This window comes from Piliocolobus tephrosceles, chromosome 10 (assembly GCF_002776525.5).
Source record: "Piliocolobus tephrosceles isolate RC106 chromosome 10, ASM277652v3, whole genome shotgun sequence".
NCBI lineage: Eukaryota > Metazoa > Chordata > Mammalia > Primates > Cercopithecidae > Piliocolobus > Piliocolobus tephrosceles.
Genome location: NC_045443.1, coordinates 34,605,908 through 34,631,710, shown reverse-complemented (window position 1 = coordinate 34,631,710; position 25,803 = coordinate 34,605,908). Strand labels below are relative to the sequence as shown.

Sequence of the window (25,803 nt, the reverse complement as noted above, 5' to 3'; positions counted from 1 at the left end):
TCTTTGATACTCCCATACATACTTGTTTCCTGTGGATCTTTGCTGTTCTAGTAAATTATTCTCATCTTGACATCTGATTTCTCTGTCATTCACAGCTTTTGGAAAGATGGTAGAGTAAAATAGGGACATTTTCCAAGTACATATTTTAGTAGTACTAGGACATATGTATTGGGAAGTCTCATGAGATGTTAGTACTAACTCATGCAATTTGGCAGGCATAACTTTTTTATATTCTAAAATATAATGCTGCTAACTGGATTTTATGAAATCCTTCTGTCTTTTCTACTTCTGAAACATAAAATGACAGCTAAAGTAACACTTCCTAAACAAGATGTTTCGAGGATTTAAATGTGATTGTTTTATGAATATTCTGTCAGGAGTAATTTGGATTTTTTTTTTCCTTTGACATATGATTGATTTTTTTCCTCTAACATTAGGCTTCAAGCAATATTAGAGAATGAAAAAGGAGTAACAACTTGACTGACTGACATGTTGTTTGATTTACTTTCATAACAGATTGTTTATTAAAGTCTTCAAGAAACCTGTTTTATAACTTGAGGTTATAGTATTGCTAGGAACTTTCTTTGAAATTTTTATCAGTTAATATTTTCTAAATACATAGAGTATGGCATTTGATTTGATAAGTATGTGTTATAATATGAATGGAAACCCTTAGGAATCATGGGGTTGAACAAACTGATGTTCACAGTAAATGTGCAGGTGAGTTTTAGGTTATGCTATTGATTTTGAATTCAATGATAAAATGCTGTGCTATCTATTGTTTTTTAACAATATAAAACTGGAGTTTTGCCCTGTGCGTTCAGGAATGGTGTTTTATTTGCTCTTGTTTCTCTTAATCCTATAGCACAGTGCTTGGCCGTTGGAAGGTGCTCCATAAATCGTTGTTGAACTGTGGTTTTCTAAGTAGAAGAATCTCAATGTTATGATAGTAGTTAGCCTAGTGACCATCGCTACCATGAGCTGCTTTATTTAGTAAGCCATAGTATCTTCCTTCTCAGCTGAATGCTGCTGCTGATTCAAAGTAATAAAGGCGAGAGATTCTTCCTGACATGCAGAATGAGACAAATAATTAATCAAATCTTGTCATCAATCAGTCATCAAATACGCTTCAGGATTCTGCTTTACTCATTGAGTGTCTCTGTTGCACTGTAATTACCAAATGGTCTTATTTATCATTTAGTGCTAAACGAATGCATCCACCTTTTATACTTAGGCTTAAGAGTATAAGTTTCCACATATTGGAAACCACCTCACTGTATTTACTGGGCAAGTGGACACATTTGTTTTATGATTGTTTCTAACTTGTTCTTCAGGGTAGCCTAGGATGTGTAGCATAACCATCAAATTCCTAGAAGCATTGGTTGCAGATACAAGACTTCAATAGTCATAGATACAAAAAGTGCCCTGGATTTCAACAGTGCTCATTGGTCCTGCCTTTCGTTCTTCTTCCTTCCTTCCTTCTTACCTTCTTTCCCTCTCTTTTTCTTATCTTTTCTTCTTTTCTACAGTTCATTGTTTTGTTGTACATAGTCTACATGGTTTTGTAATGTAGTTTAGCTATTGATAGTTTTAGTAAGTTAGTTCAATTCTAAATATCTGCTCCTTTTTATTTTCATTTTTTAACAGTGTCTCACCCTGTTGCCCAAGCTGGAGTGCAATAGTGCAATTATAGCTCACTGCAGCCTCAAATTCCTAGGCTAAAGAAATCATCACACCTCAGCCTCCCATGTAGTTGGGACTACAAGTGTACACCCCCCAACCTGGTTATTTTTTAAAGTTTGTATTCAGACTGGGTCCCAGTATGTTGCCCAGGCTGGTCCTGAACTCCTGGCTTCAAGTGATCTTCCCACCTCAGCCTCTCAGAGTGCTGGGATTATAAGTGTGATCCACTGTGCCTGGCCTCTGCTCTCTCCTTCTTTTTAACTCTTATGTATGATTCTTTAGTGAATAGCCATAACTTTTCTTTGTAGCTTTGGTAGGCACAACTTTGGCTTTGAGAGGACCTTTGCATCTATGACTACTGAAGTCTTGTATCTGCAACCAATGCTTCTAGGAAGTTGACGGTTATGCCACACATCTTGGGCTACCCTGGAGGACAAGTTAGAAACAATCATAAAACAAATGTATCCATTCTTCCAGTAAATACCGTGAAGTTTCAATATGTGGAAAGCATTGTGCAGATGCTGTTACAAGAGAGAGTCGAATCAAGATAATAATGTGTATTTTCCTATACTGTACCAACATTGAACCAAAGACTGGACTTCCAAATTGATCTTTATAATCTGCTAAAACATATATTCTTAAAGCTCAAAGTTATTTTTTATTCCTAATGAGGTGTTATTTGAATAAAACAACATAAAAAAGAATATATAGATTATTTTGTTATTTATATATTTGATAACATATTTGATAGAAGAAAAAATTTGCCCAAGCATGAGATTATATCCAGATTTTTTTTTACCGTTAAGAACATCTATGTAGAATTTTTTCCAGGATTGCAGCGTATTGATAATAGAATCCATATCCTTTATTGTGTGCCTATTATAGCCAGGAAGTTTGCAAATATTTAACTGGAGAAACAGATTAGTATAGAGGTTATGATTATGGTCTTTGTAGTTGAATGTGAATTCAAATTCCAATGCTCTTGTTTATTACTGGTGTGGAAATTATTAAGTTTTGTGAGCATAGATTTCCTTCTCTGTAAAAAGAAGATGATAGTATCTTCTCTTTAAAATTATTGTGTGGTTAACTGGTAGTAGCCATGTAACGTCACATTATATATAATGTGTGATATATATATATAATGTGAATATCTTATGATATATGTATCTATATTATGTGTGTAAAATAAAACATGTATGTAGTATCTCATGTTGTTGCCTTTCAGTTCTCATTTCATTTCTATGGTCCAGGTACCTGCCCTCCAAGAGTTTTGAAATTTGGCTAAGGTCACCAACTGGGTTTCTGGGACTTAAACCCAGTTCATTCAGATTCAAAATCCTTACCCTTTCTAATCTACCATACTGCTGTGTGTCACAGTCATTTCTCTCCCTACCACAGCATGACAAAGCAGTGTGCTGATGGTGATTGTTCTTTTCAGTCCCTCAAAGGGGCTTTTATCTGAAAATGTTCTCCCAGAAGTCTTACTATATTCTTTTTTTAAAAGTTTGTACTCACTTAGGTTCATGCTGGTTAGTATTATGCTCCAAATTAGCCTATATTCTTAGCCTATAAACCTGATTTTTACTGTGAGAAAAAAATACCATGTAACTATTCGTATAAAGGGAATCTATACTAGTTTTTGTTAAATGTAAACAAGAAAGGTTGTTGTTTCCGTAGGGAAAAAAAAAAAAAAAACAATGTGCGAATTTGATTCAATACCTGCATTGCATTTACGTCTTTCCAGGCTGGATATTTGGAGAAAGAAGGAAATATCACTATAGTTTTTACAAAGAGAACTACAAGGGACCCTATGCTGTAATAGCAGAATCAGATAGCTTTATTTAAATCCCAACATTATTTATCCAGTAGTTCCAAACTTCAAAGTGTTAAATCAATTGTGCTGTGTGTCAAAAGTAATTTGTTGCTAAAAAAATAAGGTACTCATGTTTTCAGATGATTTACTTTTAATTAAAAATTATTTTGTAGATTAAATGTGATTCCACGTTATTACAGTACTTATAGCATTGTCATGTATTTGTGTTTGTATATTTTCTCTGGTAAGAAAGAGATGGAATTACATATAGAGTCATAGGTATACTCAAAAAAGTGAATTTCTTATGTGAATGCCACCACCTCATTAGTTTCCATCAGAAAAAAAAACTAAACTAATTCAGTAAAATAACTTTGGGTAACAACCATGTGCTGAAATATATATATATATATATATACACACACACACACATATATATACACACACATACACACACATATACACACACACACACACACACACACACACGGTCCCCAAGTTACAATAGTTCAACAAGATTTTTCTTTACCATGGTGCAAAATCAGTACGCATTCAGTAGGAAGAAAAGCAGTATGATACTCTCTCCTGATGCTGGGCAGTGGCCCCAGCTCCCAGTCAGCCACAGGATCACTGGGTAAACAACTGATACTCTAAAGTGTATTGTGTTGCCAGATTATTTTGCCCAACTATAGGCTAATGGAAGCGTTCAGAGCACAATAAAATAGGCTAGAGTTAACTATGACTTTCCTTAGGTTAGGTATTTAAATGCATTTGTCTTACAGTGTTTTCAACTTATGGTTGATTTATCAGGATGTAACCCCACTGCAAGTTGAGGAGCATTTTGTAACATATTTCATCAATCACTACATATCTGTATTTATCTATATCTGTAAATACACCACACACACATGCACACATACACATACACAAAAACACACAGAGAGAAATGCTGTGAGCAATGGGAGACTAGTAGTATCTGAAATACTTCATTTCTGAAGAAAACAAAAAATCCTTGTGTGTTTCTGTTTTCAACTTTTATTTTAGATTCAAGAGTTACATGTGCATGTTTGTTACCTGGATATATTGTGTGATGCTGGGGTTAAGAGTACAAATGATCCCGTCACCCAGGTACTGAGCATAGTACCCAACAGTTCATTTTTCAGCCCTCAAGACATCCTTCTTCCCTCTCTCCTCTAGTAGTCACCAGTGTCTGTTGTTGCCATCTTTATGTCCATGAGTACCCAATGTTTAGCTCACACTTATAGGGAAGAATGTGTGGTGTTTGCTTTCTGTCCATGCATTAATTTGCCTGGGGTATTGGCCTCCAGCTATATCCAAGTTGCAGCAAAGGGCATGACTTTATTCTTTTTTGTGGCTGTGTAGCATTCCATGGTGTGTATGTACCACTTTTTTTTATATCTAATCCACTGTTGATGAGCACCTAGGTTGGCTCCATGTCTTCACTATTCTGAATGATGCTACAATGAACATGGAGTGCATGTGTCTTTTTGGTAAAATGATTTGTTTTATTTTGAGTATATGCCCAGTAATGGGATTGCTGAGTCCAGTGGTAGTTCTAAGTTCTTTGAGAAAACTCCAAACTGCTTTCCACAGTGGCTGGAACTAGTTTACATTCTCATCAACATTGTATAAGCATTCTTCCCTTTCTTCCACAGCCTGGCCAACCTCTGTTGTTTTTTGACACTATTGTAAGAGCCATTCTGACTAACGTGAGATGTTATCTCATTGTGCTTGTGATCTGCATTTCTCTGATGATTACTGGTGTGGAGCATTTTTCCATGTATGTTGTCTAGTTTAGAAGTGTCTGTTCATGTCTTTTGCCCATTTTTTAATTGGGTTTTTTGCTTGTTGGTTTAAGTTCCTTGTAGATTCTGGATATCAGACTTTCGTCAGATGCATAGTTTGTGAATATTTTCTCCCATTCTTTAGGTTGTCTGTTCACCCTATTGATAGTTTCTTTTGTTGTGCAGATGCTCTTTAGATTAATTAGGTCCTACTCATCAATTTTGTTTTTGTTATGATTACTTTTGAGAATTTAGTCATAAATTATTTCCCAAGGCCAATATCCAGAATGGTGTTTTCAAGGTTTTCTTCTAGGATAATTATAGTTTCAGGTCTCGTACTTAAATCTTTAATCCTTCTTGATTTAATAATTTTTGTATATGGTGAAAGGTAGGGGTCAAGTTTCATTCTTCTGCATGTGGCCAGCCAGTTATTCTAGCACCATATATTAAATAGATGCTATTCAATAAAATGCTGTTCAGTAAATTTCCCCATTGCTTATTTTAGTCAACTTTGTCCAAGATCAGTTATCTATAGATGTGCAGCTTTATCTCTGAGCTCTCTATTCTGTTCCATTGGTCTGTGTGTCTGTTTTTGTACCAGTGCTATGCTGTTTTGGTTAGTCTTATACTAAAAAGTCAGGTAATGTGATGCCTCTGGCTTTGTTCTTTTTGCTTAAGATTGCTTTGACTCTTCAGGCTCTTTCTGGGTTCCCTAGGAACTTTAGAATAGTTTTTCCCAATTCTGTGAAAAGTGACGTTAGTAGTTTGATAGGAATAACATTGAATATTTAGATTGTTTTGGGCAGTGTGGCCATTGTAATAATTTTGATTGTTCCAATGCATGAGTATGGAATGTTTTTTCTTTTGTATGTTCTATGATTTCTTTTGAAGTGTTTTATGGTTCTCCTGGTAGTATATTTCACTGCCTTGGTTGGATTTATTCCTATATATATTTATTTTTTGTGTGTCACTCTTGTGAATGGGATTGCATTCTTCATTTAGCCCTCAGCTTGAACGTTACTGTTGTATAAATATGCTACTGATTTTTTTTTTTTTTTTTGAGACGGAGTCTCACTCTGTTGCCCAGGCTGGAGTGCAGTGGCCTGATCTCAGCTCACTGCAAGCTCCGCCTCCCGGGTTCACGCCATTCTCCTGCCTCAGCCTCCCGAGTAGCTGGGACTACAGGCACCCACCACCTTGCCCGGCTAGTTTTTTTGTATTTTTTAGTAGAGACGGGTTTCACTGTGTTCGCCAGGATGGTCTCGATCTCCTGACCTCGTGATCCGCCCGCCTCGGCCTCCCAAAGTGCTGGGATTACAGGCTTGAGCCACCGCACCCGGCAATATGCTACTGATTTTTGTACATGATTTTGTATCCTGAGACTTTGCAGAATTTATCAGTTCCAAGAGCCTTTTAGTATAGTATTTAGGATTTTCTAGGTATAGAATCGTATGGTCCATGAAGAGAGATGGTTTGACTTATTTTCCCATTTGGATGCCTTTTATTTCTTTCTCTTGCCGAATTGCTCTGGCCCGCTCTTCCAGTACTGTGTGGAATAGGAGTGGTGAGAGTGGGCATCCTTGGCTTGTTCCAGTTCTCAAGAGGAATGTTTCCAGTTTTTGCCCATTCAGTATGATATTGGCTGTGAATTTGTCGTAGATGGCCCTTATTATTTCACGGAGTGTTCCTTCAACACCTAGCTTCTTGTGAGTTTTATCAGGAAGGGATGCTGGAGAAAATCTTGTGTTTGGGGGATTGTCAAATAGAATTAGTTTAAGGAATGACATTATTAGAGATGATTTTAGCAATGCAACACTTTCAAGGGCATGCTAATTTCATGATTACTACAGAACAATTTTGGAAACAGATAATAATAAATGGTGGCATTGAGGCTGGAAAACAATTATTTGCATTTTGACTACTTTGTTTTGAGTCACTTACTTAGTTATCATACTCCAAAATAGGAGCTACTTTTATTCCTGAGACTTTAGTTTTCCTTTTCTGTGACTATAAATATATGTAACTATAAATATATTTTTGCCAAGTTCTCACTATGTAAAACTGCCTTTCTGATGCTAAACAATATGTACTGTAATATATTGCTCTTAATTAACGTTTGAGAAATTAGTGACATTAAAACATATAACCCAAATGGAAAAGAAACTCCTTTTATCAGGTTATTTCATTATCAATGATTCTTGTTTACTTCTATTCCAGGACGCAAATCAATTTCACAGTGGCTATTGATTTTACAGCATCAAATGGTGAGTGGTTTGGTTATCCCCTGATAAAAATCATCAGCAATTACATGAAAAATAAATTTTTATTTTCATGAGTGTTAATTTATTCCTATATTCATATACTTCTGAAGTTTTCCATATAAAATATATACATAAATTTTTCTTTTTAATGTTGTGAAATAGTTCAGATATACAAAAGCCTAGAAATAATATAACAAAAATGCTAATAGTATCATTCGGATTTATTATATATTGAAATATTGTCATTGTTTTACATGTGTTTAAAAGAATACAAATTTTAGATATACTGAAGCCTATTGTATATCTCTGACCCATTCTCCTACCCTCTGTTCTTTTCTTTATATAACTATAATTCTGAAGTGTATCAAGTGATAATCCTCATTTTTACAGTACTTTTGTGTGTATGAATTTATATAAATATAATTCAATAGTATCTGTCCTTTATAAAATTGGTTCACATTTACTCAATTATTAATTTTTAATAATTACTCATGTTAACGTATTAATATCTAATTCACTTAGAGGGACTGATATGTAACCGTCCATGTATGGATATTCATAATTTATGTATTAAACCTTTTAAGAAAAAAAAGATAGTGGAATTTTATGTTGAAGCAACTTTATTTCAAACAGAACAATCATTTGAAATTAGTTATTATGTATCATCAGAATGTGAACCTCATTATGTGACTTTTACCAGAAAGTGCCACTAGTTTATATTTGTCTATTTTTTCTTTCAAATGGCTTATTATATCTATGGGTCCCACCTTATATTGTCTTTATTTCATATTTATCTCACAATGATTCACATTTTACAAAATAAAAGAAACTTTAGGGAACAAAGTACCTTAGAAATCACTTAATTGAACCCTCCTTTTATACAAGTGAGGACCCTCAGATCTAGGAAATCTTTTTACTAATAAACACACTTGGCTTGTTAGTTCTAGAGTTAGAACTACAGATAAGACCAGACTCTAATTCAGCTTTCACTGCATGTCACGTTCATTCTCCAACAGTGTGGTTTCCATTAATCATTTTTACTCGTGTTTTATTCAGCATAATACAGAACATAGAAATAATACCTAAGGCCAGGCATGGTGGCTCATGCCTGTAATACCAGCACTTTGGGAGGCTGAGGGGGGTGGATCACCTGAGGTCAGTAGTTTGAGACCAGTATGGCCAACATGGTGAACCCCATCTCTACTAAAAATGCAAAAGTTAGCCAAGCATGGTGGTGCACACCTGAAGTCCCAGCTACTCAGGAGGCTGAGGCAGGAGAATTGCTTGAAGCCAAGAGGCAGAGGTTGCAGTGAGCCAAGATTGCACCACTGTACTCCAAACTGGGCGACAGTGAGACTCCATCTGAAAAACAAAACAAAATAAAACAAGCAAACAAAAAGAAATAATACCTAAAATTCAACGCTTTAAAATACTATATTTTGTTCACTGATAAATACTAGCACAATTACTAAGATAAGAATTTATTCAATAAAAAGACAAACATTTTTGATTTGAGAAGAAACATTGACTTGAGAAGAAACAGATAATCAGAGTAGACCTATAACCAGTAAAATGACTGAATTAGTGGTTTTTAGAAGACTATCCACAAGATTAATCTCAACCTAGGGCCAGGGAGCTTCATTGGTCAGTTCTAACAAATATCTAAAGAGGAATTAATTCCAATTCTTCACAGACTCTTCTGAAATATGAAAGAAGGTTACTTCCCAGCTCATTTTGTGAGGTTAATATTATCTCGATACCAAGAGAATTATACACCCTAACAAAGTAAGATTTGTCCTTGCAATGAGAAGATTTTTAATATTGAAAAATCAAATAACATAACACACCTGTATTAGTCTTATTTAATGCTGCTAATAAAGATATACCCAAGACTGGGTAATTTATAAAGGAAAGAGGTTTAATTCACTCACAGTTCTACAGGGCTAGGGAGGCCTCACAATCATGACAGAAGGAGAATGAGGAACAAAGTTATGTCTTACATGGTAGCAGGCAAGAGAGCATTTGCAAGGGGATTCCCCTTTATAAAACCATCAGCTCTTATGAGACTTATTCACTATCATGAGAATAGCATGGGGAAGACCCACCCCTATGATTCAATTCCCTCCCACCAGGCCTTTCCCATGGCACATGGGAATTATGGGAGCTACAGTTCAAGATGAAATTTGGGTGGGGACACAGCCAAACCGTTATCAACACCCTCTCGATAGAAGAAAACACTGAAACCACACGATCATCTCAATTGATGCAGAAAATGCATTTTACAAAGTCCAGTGCACTTTCATGTTAAAAACACTCAACAAACTAGAAACAGAAAGGGATTTCCTAATCCAATGAGGGAATCTATGTAAAGTCCACAAATAACATGATACTTAGTGGTGAAAAGCTTGACATTTTCCTCCTGAGATGAAAAACAAGACAAGAAGGTATGCTCCCACCTCTTCTATCCAACATTATACTGCAGGTTGTAGCCAAGGCCATTAGGCAAGAAAACTAAATACAAAATATCCAGATAAGAAGGGGAGAAATAAAAGTATCCTTATTGCAGATGGCATGATCTTGTATACAGAAAACCCTAAGGAATCCACTGTAAATCTACTATAACCAAGAAATAAGTTCAGCAAGTTTTCAGGATAGAAGATCAATATATAAAACTTAGTTCTTTTACGCACTTTCAAGAAACAATTAGAAAATGAAATTCAGAAAACAATTTATCATAGTATCAAAAGGAATATTATATTTATGAATAAATGTAACTAGCAATTCTTCTTCTGGAAATATATGTAATACAGAATAACCTGCACTCACAGAAAATGCCATAGTTCATAGTAATTTGTAAAAAAAAAAAAAAAAAAAAAAATCAGAAAGCTTCATAGAGTATACCAGCTGGGTACTGGTGAAATAAGCTGTGGTTCAGCCACAGAATGAAACACTATGCAGCCACCAAAAGGAAAGAATGATGAGGGAAAGGAAGGAAGGAAGGCAGGAAGGGAGGGTGGGTAGGGGAAAAAGAGAGAAGAAAGGAAAGTGGACCATTCTTTCTACTAATATGGAAAGACTTCTAAGATATATTGTTAAATGAAAAGACCAAAGTAGAGAACAGAGTTATCAGTTATCAGTGTGCTGCCCTTTATATAAAAATCGGGGCACATAACAATATAAATGCATAAATATTAGAAGTATACATAATGAACTAACAGAAGGTGACTAGCACCAGTCAATTAGGTGACCTAAGAACATTGGAGCATAACTTCTTTATGGAAATCTTTTTATAGTATACTGATTGTGAAATTGTGAATACCTGTTCATAAAATAAACAAATAATGGTTAAAAGAATGGAAAACAAGAGAAGTGCAAAACTTATAGTCCAACGACTCTGAAACAAGATAAGTGCAAACTATTTTCTGAAAAAAAAAATTGTTGAGATAAATTAAAAATCAAAATAAAGAGAAAAACCAGCCATGCTCATGGATTAGAAGACTCCACACTATTAAGGTGGCACTGTTCACCAAAGTGATCTACAGATTTAAAGCAATCTTTATCAAAATCTGAAAGGACGTTGTGGAAGAAATTCATATGGAAATTAACATGAAATTTATTTAAAGCAATCCTTATCAAAGTCTGAAAGGACCTTTTGCAGGAAATTCATATGGAAATTAATATGAAATTGCAAAGGACCCAAAAGAGCTAAAGCAAACTTGAAAAAGAACGTTGAAGTAGGAGGAGTCATATTTCTCACTTTTAAAACTTACTACAAAGCAACAGTAAGTAAGACGGTGTCCTATTGGCATAAAGATGATTATACAGATCAGTGAAATGGATACAAGTTTCCAGAAGTAAACCCTGATGTCTAAGGTCAACTGATTTCAAGAATAATACCAAAACAATGCAATGCAGGAAGACTGGTCTTCTTAGCAAATGGTGCTGGGACAACTGGATAGCCACATGCAAAAGCATGAAATTGGACTCTTCCCACATACAAAAATTAACTCAAAGTGGATCAAATACTTAAATGTAAAAGCTAATGCTATATAATTCTCAGAAGAAAACAGGGCTGCATCTTCATGACCTCGGATTTGCCAGTTGATTCTTAAATAAGACACCAAATTCATGAGCAACAACAACAACAAAATAGATAAAATGAACTTCAAAATCAAAACTTCTTATGCTTTGAAGGACACTATCAAGAACATGAAAAGACATCCCCCAGAGTGGAAAAAATGTTTGAAAATCATACATCTCATGAGGGACTTGAATCTAGAATATATAAATAACTTACAATTCAATAAAAAAGACAAATAATCCAGTGTTAAAAGTGGGCAAAGGATCTAAATAGAGATTTCTCCAAAGAAGAATATACAAAGTGGCCTATAAGCACATGAAATGATTCTTGGCCAACTTAGGCATCAGGAGATCCAAATCAAAACTATAATGAGATATCATTTCATACCCACTAGGGTGACTATAAGAAAACAGTCAAATAACAAGTGCTGGTGACGAAATGAAGAAATCAGAATTCTCCTAACATTGTTGGTGGTTGTGTTAGTTCATTTGCATTGCTGTAAAGGAATACCTGAGACCGGGTAATTTGTAAAGAAAGTAGGTTTATTTATCTCACAGTTCTGCAGGCTGCATAAGCATGGCACCAGCATTTGCTTGGCTTCTCGTGAGACCCAGGAAGCTTTCAGTCATGATGGAATGCAAAGGGGCATCCAGCATATTACATGGTGGGAGCAAGAGAGAGAGAGAGGAGGAGGAGGTACCATGCTCTTTTTAACAACCACCTCTCACATGAACTAACAGAGTGAGAACTCCCTCATTACCATGAAGATGGTACCAAGCCATTCATGGGGGATCCTACCCCATGACCTAAACACCTCCCACCAGGCCCCATCACCAACATTGAGATTTGGAGGGGACAAACATCCAAACTATATCAGTAGGAATGTAAAATGGTACAGCCACTTTAGAAAAACACTTTGCTAAGTTCCTCACATTGTTAAATATAGAGTTGCCATATGACCCAGCAATTTCATTCCTAGATATGTACTCAAGAGACATAAAAACATATGTCAGCACAAAAACTTGTACATGAATATATATAACAGCATAATATCCCAATTGTGGAAGCAACCCAAATGTCTAACAAGTGATAAATGATAAAGAAAATCCATACAATAGAATACTATTCTGCAATAAACAATAATAAAGCACTAATACATGCATGATACAATATAGACGATAGTTGAGATCTGTAAGCTAAGTGAAAGCAGCTAGTTACAAAAGATGATATATTATGTGATTCTGTTTTTATGAACTGTCAAGAAGAGGCAAATCGGAGACACAAAGATGTTGATTCATTGTTTAGGGCTAGGGTGGTAACTAATGGGTACAGTTTCTTTTTGAAGTGATGAAAATGTTCTAAAATTCACTATAGTGATGATTGCACATAACTATGAATATACTAACCATCATTGAATTGTTCTTTGTTTTGTCTTATTTTGTTTTGTTTTTTGAGAGGGGGTCTCACTCTGTCACCCAGACTGGAGTACAGTGGTGCAATCTCAGCTCACTGCAACCTCTACTTCCAGGGCTCAAGTGATTCTCCAGCCTCAGCCTCCCAAGTAGCTGGGACTAGAGGCACATGTCACCAACTCCTAGCTAATTTTTGTGTTTTTGTAAATATGAGATTTCACCATGTTGCCCAGGCTGGTCTCGAACTTCTGAACTCAAAGCAATCCACCCACCTTGGCCTCCCAAAGTGCTGGGATTACAGGCATGAGCCACCATGCCCAGCTGAATTATATATTTTAAATGGTTAATATGTAACTTATGTCATTACGTCCCAATAAACTGTTAAAAATATTCTATTGAACTGTGATTTTCTTACAAAGGCATAGTACGTCTCTAAAGCAAAATCAGATATAATTTTGATAATATTGGGTATAATAAAAGTATCCGTATTGTCAGTTTGTTAAAAGGATTAAGTGAGCTATGGCATCAAGTGGTCGATGCATGTTAGGTTCCATGTTATAATTATTATGGCTATTAGTTGGGCCCCAATGTTATTACCCCACTACAAATTTATTGTTTATAAGCATCTTTGCAGATACAGAGGAAATACAAACACTGTCCCAGACTCAAGGAGTTGACTCAATACTTTAAATTGCCTTTTTTTTTTTTTTTTTTTTTGGTACAGAACACAAGATCCGTAACAGTATAAGAGAAAAGACAGTAAGGACTGGAATAAACAAAGAGGGTTGTCTAGTATGTGTGAGACATAAGTTGGAGGAGGAGAAGGTGAATTTCAGGACAGGTAGAGGTGGGAGGGAAAGTATCATTAGCAGTAATGTGAAGAGACTGGCGTAGAGGAAGATGCTGGAAAGAGGTGACATCTTTGTATGGGTACAAGGGGCCCAGCTATGCATGATAGGTTAAAATGTTTGTATGTTCTGGGGTATTAATTGTATTTTTTTATTTACAGTTTTCATAGTGAAGTAAAAGTATTTGCCATACTGTCACCATTGGGTTAAAACTCTTCTATATTTGTGACTTTGAGAGTTGAGGGAAGTGTTTGTTTGTTTGTTTGTTTATGTTTGTTTCTGAGACAGGGCCTTGCTGTGTTGCTCAGGCTGGAGTACAGTGGCACTATCAGGGGCTCACTGAACCCTTGACCTCCCGGGCTCAAGTGATCTCCCACATCTCAGCTTCCTGAGCAGCTGAGACTACAGGCATATGCCACCACACCCAGCTGATTTTTGTATTTTTTGTAGAGGCAGGGTTTCACCATGTTGGCCAGGCTGGTTGTGAACTCCTGGGCTCAAGCTATCCACCCACCTCAGCCTCCCAGAGTGCTAGGATTTCAGGCATGAGAGTTGTGTTAAATAACCATTTAGTTTAGTAATGGTATTTTTTATCTCTGATTCCACTGGGCTGTGGATCAAGTGGCAAAGTCGCTACTTTAGGAGGAAATGTCAAAGAAAAAAATCACACTGGACACATTAAAAAGGCAAGAAAGGCTTTAAGACCATTGCAAAGGAGTCAGGACTATTACAATAGAAGACAAAAATTGAACTCATCTACTCCAAAACAAAAGGTTGGAGTGTTTGGCTTGCTGAGGTGAGCTACTGGAAAAGTCCTAGAGGACATTAGCACGGAAGTTGGTTTGTGTGCTTAGGCCATCTCTGTTTGCTAATTGGTGCTTATTGAAGTTAGGCGTCTATCTTCTCATGGAGACTGGAAAATAGGGCTGCTGTTTTTCTGGATGTTTATATTTCAAAGGGATGCCTTCCATGTCCTTGAGAAAGATACTCCTTGGTTGTAGAAGATTTACATCTCAAAGGGGCAAAGGAAGAATTTACAATTGCAAGTTTTCTAAAGTGAGAGGTCTAAGAAAAGAGCAATCAGGGTCTTATAGTCCAGAAGAAACTTTCTACAAGTTTCGTGAAGTTGAGGGGAACATTAGGCCATTTTGGTCAGAAGATACTTTTTTAGTGATTTTGTTCTGTGGAGCCAGCCCCTGAATGCTAGTAACTCTTGGAAATAGATATTTTTTTTAAAAAAAAAAAGCGCAATTAATTGTTTTTAGGGCAAAAATATTATGTGTATAATTACCTGTCAGATAACCCAAGGGGAGATCTTTATTTTGTTTCTCTCTGGATCTCAAGTGCTTTTTATTTTTATTTTTTTTCCTTATCAGAAAAACTATGCCCTGAGCCCTTTCTTCCTCAGGCAATCAATGCTTTAATGTAAAATTGAGCTTTATGTGCTGTTAGGAGTCTAGTCTCATTTAACTTTCCATTTTCACTTAAGAAACCAAATGGACTTTCAGGCTGCCTTGATGCTGGTAATTAGGGCAACTTGATATGAATCTCAATGTGTTTGAGTGGTAGCACATATTAATACATTACGCTTTCTCTTAATTTCATCGCTATTCAAATGCAACATCCTACACAGTATGAGCACTTTGAAATTCACAACCTTCTGGATGACCCAGACCATAATAACTGTAGCAGTTCAACTTACAATTCTATGGTGCTTTATTATTTTTAATCACTTTTAAACATGTAATCTCATTTTGTCCTCCTGGTAAACACAGTGGTAGGATTTATTTTATAGAGGCTGCCGTACAAATGGCAAGACTTGACTCTGGCCTCTGGCTCCTAGCTTAATGTCTAGTTCAAAAGTTGTGAATAATTTTTTAGATCTAGATATTTAATCAGCCTGCACTTGAAAATCACTATGCTTCCCTTTTTTAAGTGCTAAATTGGGATATTTCTCAAATATTCAGTTTATATTGGTGATAAAACATTACAAAGCCTTCATAATTATTGAAGTCCATTAAATCTATTGGGTCATCTTGCCATAGGCATAAGGATTCAAGCTAAAGGCGCATGATTTTGTTTAAAAGTTAAAGATTATAATAAAATAAGATTAACAAAAGTACTTTTATACTACCGGAACAAAAACTCAAAAATAGCCTGTGACATTGAAAATAAGAATCATTTCTGAAAAATTCTGCAAATGCTTTGGCATATCTTAGAACTTTCTATATGCCTAATATAATGTAACAAATATTCCTATGTTAATATCCATCCAAAAAGAAATGATTTGACACACTGTATATAGGCAGAAAGACATAATTTTGAATATTTCATTCTGAAATAGACACTAAGAAAAATCTTGTTAAATGTATTTAGCCGAATTGCATATGTTTGAAATATGTGTTCTGTCATCAGGCAACCCTGCTCAGCCCACTTCCCTCCACTACATGAATCCTTACCAACTGAATGCCTATGGTATGGCACTAAAAGCAGTGGGAGAAATCGTTCAAGATTATGACAGTGATAAAATGTTTCCAGCTCTAGGTTTTGGTGCAAAACTGCCTCCAGATGGAAGGATATCTCACGAATTTGCGCTGGTAAGAATTTGTCAAAAGGATTTGATGTTTTGAAAAATTAATGTTAGACCTTTTAATATTGCTTTGGTGCTTATTCTTTAGTCAGTCATGTAGCAAGCTTTTCTGACTGTAGCTTAAGTTTGGTTAGTAATTGACTTTGGAGTGTGAACTTAATGGGAAAAAGGACAGCTAAATAGCTTAGCCATAAATCTACCTGAAGTGCACCCACCTGATTTACAAATAGGGGGTCTATTTTGGTTATCTATTGCTTGCTAACAAACCTTCCTGAAACTTGGAGATATCAAACAATGCCATTCTATTCTGCTTATGATTTGTGCCTCAGGAATTCAAGCAGAATATAATGGGAGATAGCGCATTTTTGCTTTGCAGTACCTGGAGTCTCAGCTTAGGTGACTTGAATGGCTACAGATGCCTGGAACTGGTGATTGGGGCCACATTTTTCAACTTAGTTCTGGCTGTCTTTTGAATTCCTTAGATCTTCTCCATGTTATGTCTTCTGGGGCTGATATGTCTCCCACATGTTTGTTCATGTTCATTCATGTCTTGGGCCTGAGCTTGCATAGCTGAAAAACTGGGGTTGCCGGGACAACTCTCCCTTGTTTTATATATGGCCTGTCTCTGTAGTTATGGAGGGCTTCATAACTGTATAGTGGTCTCATTGTAGTATGATTTCTTATGTAGCAGCTAGCTTTTCCAGGGCGAGTAATCTAAAAGTCTAGGACAGAAACTCCAAGGATATTTATATCATATTCTTAGAAGTACCAAAATGTTATTTCTGCAACATCCTATTAGTCAGGCAAGTTAATAAGACCATCCCAGTTTCAAGGTAGAGGAATTAACCTTCACTTTTCAGTGGGAGGAGTATCAAAGAATGTGTGGCTATCTGTAATGTACCATAATTTTTAAAACCTAAGAAAAGAAATAATTGTGTTAAACTTAATGAGGTTTATTAATTTTCCTTTCATATGTTTCTTCTCACCCTCGAATTTTTCCCTTTCTCTGTCTCTGTAATTCTCTCCTTTGCTGCCTTTCCTGCCTCTGTGGTCATTCCTTGTAATCAAACCTATACAAATATATACTGGTTGAGCCTCCCAAATCAGAAAAGTAAATGTTCCAAAATCTGAAACTTTTTGAACTCAGTAAGATACTGAAAGGAAACACTCATCAGAGCAATTTGGATTTTGGATATTCAGATTTGAGAAGCTCAACTGGTAATTATATAAATATTTTAAAATCCAAAGAAAGAAATTCAAAATCTGAAACACTCCTGGTTTCAGGTACGGGATACTCAACCTGTACTGTTAAGGAAGGATTTGTGCCTTACTTTTTTTTTTTTTTTTTGAGACAGAGCCTTGCTCTGTTGCCCAGGCTGGAGTGCAGTAGTGAGATCTCGACTCACTGCAACCTCTGCCTCTCCGGTTCAAGCAGTTCTCGTGCCTCAGCTTCCCAAGTAGCTAGAATTACAGGCATGCATAACACCTGGCTATTTTTTGTATTTTTAGTAGAGATGGGATTTCGCTGCATTGGCCAGGCTGGTCTCAAACTCCTGGGCTCAAGCAATTTGCTTGCCTCAGCCTCCCAAAGTGCTGGGATTGCAGGTGTGAGCCATTGTGCCCGGCATTAATTTGTTCTTTGAGCCCAGTTAAAACACATATAGGCTCCATATTGCTAGGGTTTCAATCTGGCCTCTCCACAGTTCAGGTGCTGCTAATGTAATAGTATTAAGTGAGGCCATTAAGAGCTAGTTAGTCTGCAAGGGCTTCGCCCTCATGAATGAAATTAAGGCCCTTATAAAAGAGGCTTTACTCAGCTTGTCCTGCCTTCTGCAATGTGAGGATACAGCCCTCATCAAGCAACTGAACCTACCGGCTTCTTGATCTTGGACTTTCCAGCCTCCAAAACTGTGAGAACATTTCTATTGTTTATAAATTACCCAATCTCAGCTGTTCTCTTATAGCACAAACAGAATAAGACAGAGAGATCAGACCTCTTTAAATCTATGAAAAATAGTCTCCCACATTGATGATGAAAATAAGAATGATTATGTTGATGATAATGTTTCAACTTCATTATTCCCTAGTGGTTATATTACTTTAAAATTTTCAAAGCACTTTTGTTTTCTTGGGTAAGACAGACAAGGGTTAAGTAGGTTTTCAGTGAAATGGTATTTGACTCAATGCTGAGTATTTACTGAGTATCGAGTCACATACTTTATACTCATTATCTTATATAATCTTCATAAAATTCCTATGTGGTAGATACTTCATGCTGATGCATTGCACTGCTCTAGAAACTGCCAATCTCATTACCTGCAGTAAGAAAAGTTCACCAAGGAGTTGTATAACTCAACTCAGAGGCTCAGAAGTTGACCATTGTCCCAAAGGACAGGACTTGAACCCAGGTCAGTCTTATTTTAGAATTCATGCTCTTAACTACAGCTAAACCCCATCTTATAAAAGCACCTGTGATCTCACCTCTTGGATATATGCTTATATTAACACCATGATATATATATCTTTATATAACTTTTTATATAAGATTTCATCTTTCTCAAATGTTTTAAGAGGAGTAGTACATTTTTATTTTTGTATTTATTCTTACTTTTCTATTCCATCACCCACACGATTTCAGGAGAGGTTGCTGGAGGGCTTTATTCTTTCTTCCATGAAATAGGCCACATGCCACACTCCACGTGTCATAAAAATGAGTATCTATTGGGATTTTGTTGTGTCTTAGAAAATTAAAATCTCCCAGAAACTTACAAAACCATGAAAATCACTCATGTGATTCTAAGTCTGAAGTGCCTCAGGAAAAAGGTCAGGAGCTATTTTAATGCCTAAGAAAAGGAGTAATTGTGTTAAGCTAAATGAGAGGTTTATTAATTTTCTTTCCATACATTTCTTCCTCCACTAGTGTGTATTTTTTTCCTTTTTCCTCCCCTCCACTTTTCTCCTTTTCTGCTTTTCCTACCTCCACATTTACCCCTTGTAACCAAAACTATACAAATATCTACTGCTAAGGAATGATACATATTTTTTGTTATTTACACCATAATCTGTTCTTTGTGCCCAATTTGAACATTTATGGAATAGAGATCATACCCCTTTAAATCTATGAAAAATAGCCTCTCAAATTGATGATGAAAACGACGCTTGTGTTGATGATAATGCCTCAACTTTAATATTACCATGTGATTATATTACTCTAATTTTTTTCAAAGCACTTCTGTTTCGTTGTATAAATAAGGCAGATATGGGTTAAGTAGGTCTTCAGTGAGATAGTATTTGATTTGATTCTTGCTGAAGTATTCTGTGTTAAGCTCATCTTAAATCACTGCAATATCTATGTCTAGGTACGGAAAATGACAAATACAAAAAGTTCAGTTTCATGACAGTCTGGCCTTTCATGAACTACCTGGTGTTAATAAACCCTCATGTTTCCATGGCATGAATTTGTGATATATAGTCTCTAACATTAACCTATTTATCTCACCAAATTCACATAATTCTTTTGGATAGCAAGGGAGTCTTCTTAACAACTTAAATTACCCCCAGCGTGTAAGTTTTGCTGGCACAGATGTTGAACTTAAGCTTTGCTCATTTGAAAAGGTCTCAGTAAATCCCAGCTTTTTATGTGAGACACACTATGGGAAAAGAAAAAGGAATGGGAGAGGAAAGGAAGAATTTCCTAGTATTATTTCAAGTATTATTTCAAGTATTATTCAAGTATTATTTCAATTTCCTAGTATTATTTCAAGACTTATGGTTATGAAAAGAATGGGTCATTGCTCTCCTCTCATTATAATTCTTGATGACTCCTTTTGGGGTTATAACTGAAAACACAGTAGTGCGGAGCTCTGGTAGAGGTATTTCTAATGAGCTTGTGGCCAGTGGTCCTTAAAAGAAGGTCTTCCATGTGGACCAATAGAGAAACGCTACACCTGTCCAAGTGATTTCTCCTGGGAAATACCTATATGCACTTGCATGCTTGTCACTTATTTTGGCATTTATACAAATATGCAATTTAATATTTATGTGTATGTATTTTTTTTTTTTTTTGCCAACTAGGCATCAGCAATTTAATAACCAAGAATCTTTAACACTGTACTGTATATAAAACAGAAGCACAATAGGTGTTTGTTTATCGAATAAGAGGAAGAATTCTCTCAGCTTTTTTCCCACAGTAAGCAAGAGTCACATTTCAGAGTAGAGCAACAGCCCCTAAGAGCTTCTTTTCAGTATTTTGTCAGCTTGTTAGCCCTGCTGAAAAGTGTCAAAGGCTGCAGGCGGCAACAGAAATGACAGGCTTCTTGCATGGAGCTGAGTCCACATTCTCAGCACAATCCCTGAGGGAGCTAAACGGGAGGAAAAATGGGTGAGAGCTGGACACCCCTCCACACTTAAGTCTGAGTGGTGAGATTACTGAGCATTTTAAAGTCAGATCTTTATGCTTGTCTATGTGTTCTACAAGTTAGCATGTATTATTTTATAAATGGAAAGGTTGTTAATTAGGTTGTTGAAATATGAAATAGGACGTCCTTTGCCTTCTTCATTAATAAACAACAAAATTAAATGTGCTTATTTAAAAAAAAAAAATCCTGTGTTTTACTTTTGTGTCAGAGCCACACCTGGACTTATTCTAATTTGTTTTAACAAGAAATAACTGATTCCCTGCATAATTATTTCAAGAAATGAGTTTTTAAACACATTTAAAATATTTTTATTTATTTCAATAGTTTTGGGGGAACAGGTGGTTTTTGATTACATGGATAAGTTCTTTAGTAGTGATTTCTGAGATTCTGATTAACCATCACCTGAGCAGTGGTCACGGTGTTATCCTTCACCCTCCTCCCACCTTTCCCCACTAGTCTCCAAGTCTATTATATCATTTTTATGCCTTTGCATCTTCATAGCTTAGCTCCCACTTGTAAGTGAGAATGGACAATATTTAGTTTTCTATTCCTGAGTTGTTTCACTTAGAATAATGGTCTCCAACTCCATCCAGCTTGCTGTGAATTCCATTATTCTATTCCTTTTTTTGACTGAGTGGAATTGCATGGTGGGTGTGTGTGTGTGTATACATTTTCTTTATCCACGTATTGGTTGGTGGGCATTTAAGCTGCTTCCATATTTTTGCAATTGCAAATTGTGCCGCTAAAAACATGTGTGTGCAAGTAACAGTCTTAAAACTCTTTTTATAACTCATTACAACTTTCTCATTAAGAAGAAAATCTCATTTTAGTAGCTGTAAAATATTTAAAATAATCCTGATGTAATCCAGAGCATATGCTAAAAAGAAGTCATGATTTTATGTGGTAAGATATTCTTATCATCTAAGAGATATGAGGCAACCTTAGAGCAACTTATTATGGCATTAGAACTAATTCAGAAATCATTAAACATTCCATGATGATGAATAGAACATCTAATGATTACCTTTATGTTATCAAAGAAGAGAAAAATGGTGACCTTGTAGTTTCAATTCTAGAGAAATAGTGGTAACATACAGTTTCATCAAAATGTAAACCTCCAATCAACATGTTAAAAAATAAAAGTAGCTCAGGACTACTCTAGTTTGTAACTGTTCCTTTAAGGTAGATATATAATACATTTTTATATGCCCAAAATCAGTAATGAACTTTAATTTTAATTAGCTTAATACCTTATCAGGGGAAAAGAGCACCACAGAATCTTAAAGGAATGTGAACTAGGTCGGCTCAGATGAACATCAGAACACTAACTGCTTTGTGCTAAATATTAAACTTATCTTTTTATTCTATTTTCAGCCAAGTCATGCAACCAGTTTTATAATGTAAAGAAAGCTTTTATTTTTATGCTTTCAAAAATGTATGAGGGTTAATAAAAATGTTTGAAAAGACAAAATTAAAAGAAAAAAAGTGGATATAAATCCCTCTCTCACGAATGATAAAATTGAAATAGTTGGTAACATTTGACCCAGTTTCCTAAGATCCCAGCCTTGTAGAAATCTTGGCATTTTGGCCAGGTGCGGTGGCTCACACCTGTAATCCCAGCACTTTGGGAGGCTGAGCCGGGTGGATCACCTGAGGTCAGTTCAAGACCAGCCTGGTCAACATGGCAAAACCCTGTCTCTACTAAAAATACAAAAATTAGCTGGGTCTGGTAGTGCATGCCTATAATCTCAGCTACTCGGGAGGCTGAGACAGATGAATCCCTGGAACCCAGGAGGCAGAGGTTGCAGTGAACTGAGATCTGGCCATTACACTCCAGCCTGGGCAACAGAGCAAGACTCCGTCTCACACACACACACAAAAGAAAAAGTAAAAAAGCTTGGCATTTCATAATTTGGTAGCATAATAGTGTTTAAGAAATTGACTCTGGAGTTTGCCTGTCTGGTTTAAATCTTAGCTCTCATATTTGTGTTGTGTGACCTCGGGTATGGTATCAACATTTTCATTACCTTGGTTTCTTTATAAAGTGGGGTTAATGACTGTCCTACAATTTTAGGGTTATGAAAGTTATATGTAAATATTTTAGTATAAAACTTGGTATATAGAATTCAACAAATTTTAGTTATAAATTACCAGTTACTTGTGATTTTTCAGGTAAAAACATGTATGCTAAAATTATTGCTAACCCTATTTAAAAGTAGTTACTATCACTAGTGTATAAAAAATATATGCACACAATTTTAGATATTCCCCTTTGAGAAGTGGAGGCTATCTCCTTTTTCTCAAATGTGAACTAGACTTAGTAACTCATTTCTAGCAAATGGATTAAAGTAGGAGTAATGATATGTAACTTCTGAGACTGGCTTATAAAAGGCATTGGGGCTTTGTCCTTGCTCTTTCTCTGGGATCACTCAATCTGGGGAAAGTTAGCTGCCATGTTATGAGAACACTCAAGCAACCCTGTGGAGAGTCCATTTGGCCTCCTGCCAACAGCCATGTAAGTGAGCCTTTTTGGAAGTAGATCCTTCTGTCCACTGTCAAGCTTTCAGATGACTTCAGCCCAGGTCGGCATCTTCACTGCAACGTCATGAGAGATCCTGCTCAGGAACCACGCTGCTAAGCTGCTTCTGGATTCCTGAGACTTCAGAAATGTATGCGAGAATAAATGTTCATTGTTTCAAGCCACTATACATAGGGTATAACTTTGGGGGTAATTTGTTACATAGCAATAGATAACTAATACATGGTCTTGTGTTATTTGTATAATTTGGACTAGGAAAATTAAACCTAATAATGACAGAGCATTTAAGGTGTGAAAAAGCCAGCCTAGATGTTCCGGGTTAAGGTTGCCTCAGGTCCTGTCCCCAGAATAAGAGCTTGGGTTAAAGTTGCGTTTCTGGGCGCTGTTCCCAGAGTAAGAGCTTCTTAACAGCAGGATCCATTTCCCTTGAATGACCTGGGTTGATTTTTCATTCCTTTCCTTTTGCTTTGTCTTGATGTTTCCCACACCAAATTATATTCCCTCTGACACCTTCTCTACTTGGAGTTATCAGTTGTGGTCTGAAAATGTTTGTGTGGCAGATATGTTACATTTTTCCTGCTTTCAGGTTAAAACTGTTTGAATTGATAGCATTTATTTTTTCTAATTTTAATACATGTTCACTACAGAAAAATTGGAAAAATAGAGAATAGGTTAAAGGACGAAAGGAAAGTTATCAGTTATCTAACCACCCAGAGGTAGCCACTATGAATACATTGGTTTTCTTCTTTTTAGGATTTCTATATGTTTATCTCCACATGTACACAAACCTGTCTAAATTAAGATACTATTAATTTTAGAATGTTGTGGTGTTCAGCTTCTCTTATTTAAAATTTTCTTCTGCCATTTTTTGAAGGGTATAGATTTTTAATGACTGCACATATCATATTTTGATCTGCATAATATATCATAATCTATTGTTGATCACCTAATATATTATTGTTTTGCTATTGTAAATTTATAAATAAGCACTCTTCCAAAAAATATTTATGATTGTCAATGTGTATTATTCTCTTTTTCAATTGATCTTCACGGAGATTTACTTTTTTACTGTTGTTTTGTTTTGCCTACAAATTTCTACAGAATGGGAACCCTCAAAACCCCTACTGTGATGGCATTGAGGGGGTCATGGAGGCTTATTACAGGAGTCTGAAATCTGTACAACTATATGGGCCCACCAACTTTGCTCCTGTAATTAATCATGTAGCAAGGTAAGTAGAGAGTAGACAAGGTGCTTATTCTGATGTACTGGAACATGGTGAACTCGTAACATTGTTGCTAGTATGACTCCACACATGAAAGTTGTTTTCTTCTAATTTACCTCCAAGAAAGTGAGGGAAAAATGTACCTTAGAAGGAGTCTCTATCAAATGATGATGATACGTTGCTGAGAACTGTACCTTAAAATCTCAAGTGAAGAAACATTTGCTGGGTTATGTTAGGAACTATCTTTGTTCAACTAAGGAAAACGTTTTCTTAGGAAAAGGCATCCATGAAGAAAATAACAAGATCAGTGGTGACGTCAACTGTGTAAATCATTCTTATTTAGTATCACATTCCATAGTAGTAATAAGTAGCACAGAAGTAATAAGAGACTGAATTCTATTGGATGACTACGTGAAGCATTCAGTGATATATAGGGCACATTATTTTAACTTCTCTGAAATTAATATAGTAGCTAATTTATAAATTCCCAGAGCTCTACCTGTGTATAGTACATAGTACTGAGATCAGAATATAATTGCTTATTACTCCAGGTACATGTTCTGAAGAAAATGTTAAAATGTAAAAAATAAATCTATATATACTTATCATTTTTCATTAGTGCATAAATGAATTAGACAACACTGTTTAAATCCCTAGAAAGTTTGGCCTATGTAAATCCTATGACACCCTGACTTATTTTGAGATAATTAGAAATTGCATATCCTTTAAAACATGCAGCAGAACTTGAAAAAAATTCTGTATTTTGGTCAGTTTATCAAGTACAAAGGTAATATGAAACCCCAGTTCTCTGAAGGTTCTAGTACTTTACCACCTTCCCTAATGAATATTACTGGCAGTTTCAGTGTGTTCTACTTTTCATTATCTGGGACGTGGACAAAATGCTAAAATATCTCTTGCACCCAGGGCTGACCCCAGTGCAACTTCCCTGTGGAACTCCAACTCAGGTTGACAGTGATACATTGATGACTGTTCTCTGAGTGTGACCCTTCAGCTTGAATTTTTCAGACAAAATCATCTGCAATCTCTACTAAAATATGAATTTTATTAATACATCTTAACCCTGTACACATACAACCCCACAAAAAAATGGTACTTAGTCTTACCTGTTTTAC

General features: G+C 35.9%; 1 protein-coding gene across 1 annotated transcript in view; it reads left to right on the top strand.

Moving 5' to 3' along the window:
* Positions 1-25,803, top strand: part of CPNE8 (copine 8) — a 231,885-nt gene that overhangs the window by 173,844 nt on the left and 32,238 nt on the right. Inside the window, exons 14-16 of the mRNA XM_026449597.2 lie at positions 7,516-7,562; positions 16,316-16,497; positions 24,549-24,676. Coding sequence (XP_026305382.1) covers positions 7,516-7,562; positions 16,316-16,497; positions 24,549-24,676 — 357 coding nt within the window. The remainder of the gene's footprint in view (positions 1-7,515; positions 7,563-16,315; positions 16,498-24,548; positions 24,677-25,803) is intronic.